Here is a 3,513-nt window from a genome sequence, read left to right on the forward strand (position 1 = left end):
ATAGGACAGGATATAAATCCAATATCATCATCATCTGTTTATACGGTGGAGATTTACTCTCATCCTTGAATGGGTATGTCCTTTTCAGACCCAGAGCTATTCCACTTCCCATCCTAAACATTTAGTTTTGCACAGAATGTGGACTGCAATCTTTTAGCTCTTTTTCACAGCCTGCCAGCTTTCTTTCCAACTTTCAGTTGCATAGCTTTCCCCTTCATTCTGTCTTGGAAAAACAAACTTTCAGAGAAAACGGTGATGGATATCAAGCAGCAGAGAGACTTACACAGGTCATTGACTTATCCGTCCTCAGAAAGCTCTAGATATGTAGTTTCGCTAGTCACTTATCTCTCCCAGTTGGAGATTCCTAGTCATAGGAGGGCATTCTTCCTTGCCAGCAATGTTCCCTCTAAGCTGCAGAGTCTTGTGAACAAAAATTCTACTTTGTGAGCTACTGCATAAATTATTGTGCTGTGATGTCATCCTTCCTGAGCTAAGACAAAAGTGTGTGAGCTGGAGGCTAAAAATCTGTGAGCTAGCTCACACTAACTCAGCTTAGAGGGACCACTGCTTGCCAGATGTCAAGAACTCCCTTCTATGGTCTTAGAGAGGTGCTATAAAAAGGTTTCTAAGGCAGACAAGTTACGCCTCTTGTGACTCAGGAATTGAAATGACAGAACATGTACTACCTCATGGCCGGTGTTACCAAGAGATTCCTTCGCTGATGAGGAGCGTTCTTCCCTAACTTAATAGGTACGCAGGTCGTTCAGACTTGGTTTACAATAGAATGTTACCAATAGAAGAGAACCCACTAGTTTCAGAACTTATCAAGAAGTTTTCTGCGGCACCTTGTAAAATCCACCAGATAAAGGTGGCTTAAGCTTTTTTCACTCATTACACATTGCACGTATTGTATGTAGGAGTGAATTTTTAAGTTCTTTCTTACTTGCAGTGGTTGTGAACTTTAGTATGACTTGTGCTGTCCAATGAACGTTTTAATAAATAGGATGAACACCAGGAGAATTCCAGGGTGGATTATTCCTCTGGGGTTTTTCAGGTTTCACCTTTCACAAGAGAATGTCCTCTCCTTTATTTCTTTTGGTAGGTTTTAAGATGGTGCTTCACACACATCACATTTTAAGTGGTGTATCATCCTGATCCATGCCTGTTTCAGTTTGGGATTGTTTATTATCAGGATAACAGCATGCCCAGAGGAATACATAACACTGATACTGCGAAAAAGTACAGATGTCCAAGAATGACCATTTCTCCCCAAACCCAGCATTGTTTGTATACTGACGGCTAGCTGACTGGAGAGGTACAAAGCAGCAAAGGAAGCCAGAGCTTTGATGGCACTTAAATGAACATTGGTGTTGAGATCCCTGACTCCAATTCCATTGTGCTGCAAATGTCTTGTGTGCTTCCACAGAGATATTATTAACGAGACTGTGGATGACAAAAATATCACAGAAGGGATGACATTTGGAACAATACGTGAAATGACTAGGTCCATACAAGTGCGAGACTCCTGAATTTCTGAATCATAGCTATTGTTCAAAAGTAATAAGTAGGGATCACAAATGGCTAAGTCACTGATAGGTCTTGCAAAGGCAATAATAGTCATCAAAGCAGAGAAAACTACTGAGCCAAGAAGCAGCCATGGGATCAGCCTTGAGAATCTTTGCTTCACTTGGAGGAAAAGAGGGTGGGAGAAGATGGCGATCTTTGTTAAATACCAAACACCAAGACAAGCAGCAAACCAAAGATTGACAGTTTCTGTAAAGGACCACAAGATAACAACACTTAAATGTACCTGTTCCGATATATAAGTGCGCAAAAAAAAGGACACCATAGTTACGTGAAGCATGACTAGTGCCTGCCACATTAATCTGGATAAGCCAAGACAGACCAGGATCAAGTCAGTGGGGGATAGTTTCTTGCTTCTGAACCAGTCAATGCAATTGACGAAGACAATAAATCCATTTGCTACCGTCCCAACGAGGATTTCCATAATGAGAAACACAAAGCTAATTATTGACAACAAGGTGGCCATCTCTCTGAGCCCAAAAGAAGAGTAGAGTTTCTTGTGCTGTGATACTCACACTTTTCCTCCAGCACAGCACCGGGTACCTCCGTTTATGAACCCAAAAACATCAGGGTGGCAGGAGCTATTTTCGTGTGCTGGCTCTGGGAAGATGCAAATCTTCCTGGAAAAGGCCATGTTACTAAATCTCCGTTGTGTTCTAGGATGTCATATTTGCCCATTTTCATAGATAATAAAGATGATCTTTGCATCTGTTTTGTGCAAACAATGATGTACTATTCTTGTGGGATTTGTTGATGTAAAAGCCCTGTTGGCCACCTTCCATGACTTACTGTTTGTTCTGATACTTAAGGAAAAGCCTTCCTACAGTGGAATCCTAAGCAGAGGGCAAACATGCTCAGGGAGCCAATGAGTCATTATACCATCCTTACCTCAAAGATCCCCCAGCATAAATTGGAGTTATGATGTGATGTGCTACAGAATCACGTTGCCACTCTTGGCTGCTATTGCAGCCCTGTGAAGGTGGCCCACTGACAGATCCCTGCGCCAGCATGGAAGCGGGTGGGCCAGGAGACATGTCAGGAGGTAGTTGGATCCTTAAGCCATTTCAGACTCTGAATGCTCCTCATCAGTGGTGGAAAGTTACATTAGCAAAAAACAATGCATAGCCATTAGGTGCCCATGCAAACCGCAGACTTCAGTGCTGTCTTCAGGGCTGCAGCCACACCCAAAAGGCCCAGAGGAGCATTGGATGGCAACTATGGGTGCAACAAATAATCTTCTTCCTCTTTGGTGGCACCTCCAAAAATGACAGGTAGGGTGCCCCCCCTGACCTCATTCGCTGCTGCATGATGGGGGGGGGGGACAGATGGTCTGAGTGAATGTCTGTCCTAAGAAAGATGGGACTCTGCCACCCAGGAGGGCAGATATCCATGAGGGAATACCATTGAGGGGGCAAAGGGGGGGAATCAGAGGGACCAACCTAGCCCTCAGCCCCATTTTCCTCCAATGCCCCGGTGAATGAAATGAGATGAACTATTAAGTAGCCCTGACCTGGGTGGCCCAGGCTAGCCTAATCTCATCAGCTCTTGGAAACTAAGCAAGTCAGCCCTGGCTAGTATTTGGCTAGCAGACCACCAAGGAAGCCTAAGGAAGGGGTGTCAAACATGCAGCCCAAGGGCCATACCAGGCCCCTGGAGGGGTCCTATCAGACCCGCGAGCAAGTGGCTATCATCTGCTTCCTTCTTCCTCTCTCTTGCTTCCTTCTGTGTTACAGCTTGCTTTGCAAGGCTTGCTCAGTCACATAGGAGCTATGGAGCAAAGTCTCTATTTTCTCCATTGGGTGAGGCTCCTCCCTTGGGGAAGAAGGGGGGACAGATCTTGCTTTGCCAGGCTCTCTCAATCGCACAGCAGAGCTACTGAGCCAAGCCTCTCTTCCTTCTATTGGTGGAGGCTCCTCAGAGCAAGAGTTG

The 3,513-nt window shown here is 44.9% G+C and overlaps 1 protein-coding gene across 1 annotated transcript; it reads right to left on the minus strand.

Moving 5' to 3' along the window:
* Positions 1 to 1,105: 1,105 nt before the first annotated feature.
* On the minus strand, positions 1,106 to 2,050 carry LOC132570056 (taste receptor type 2 member 1-like). The gene has a single exon (XM_060236498.1). It carries the CDS (start codon positions 2,048 to 2,050, stop codon positions 1,106 to 1,108), a length of 945 nt encoding a protein of 314 aa, XP_060092481.1.
* Positions 2,051 to 3,513: the final 1,463 nt, after the last annotated feature.

Source organism: Heteronotia binoei, chromosome 4 (assembly GCF_032191835.1).
Source record: "Heteronotia binoei isolate CCM8104 ecotype False Entrance Well chromosome 4, APGP_CSIRO_Hbin_v1, whole genome shotgun sequence".
NCBI classification, from domain to species: domain Eukaryota; kingdom Metazoa; phylum Chordata; class Lepidosauria; order Squamata; family Gekkonidae; genus Heteronotia; species Heteronotia binoei.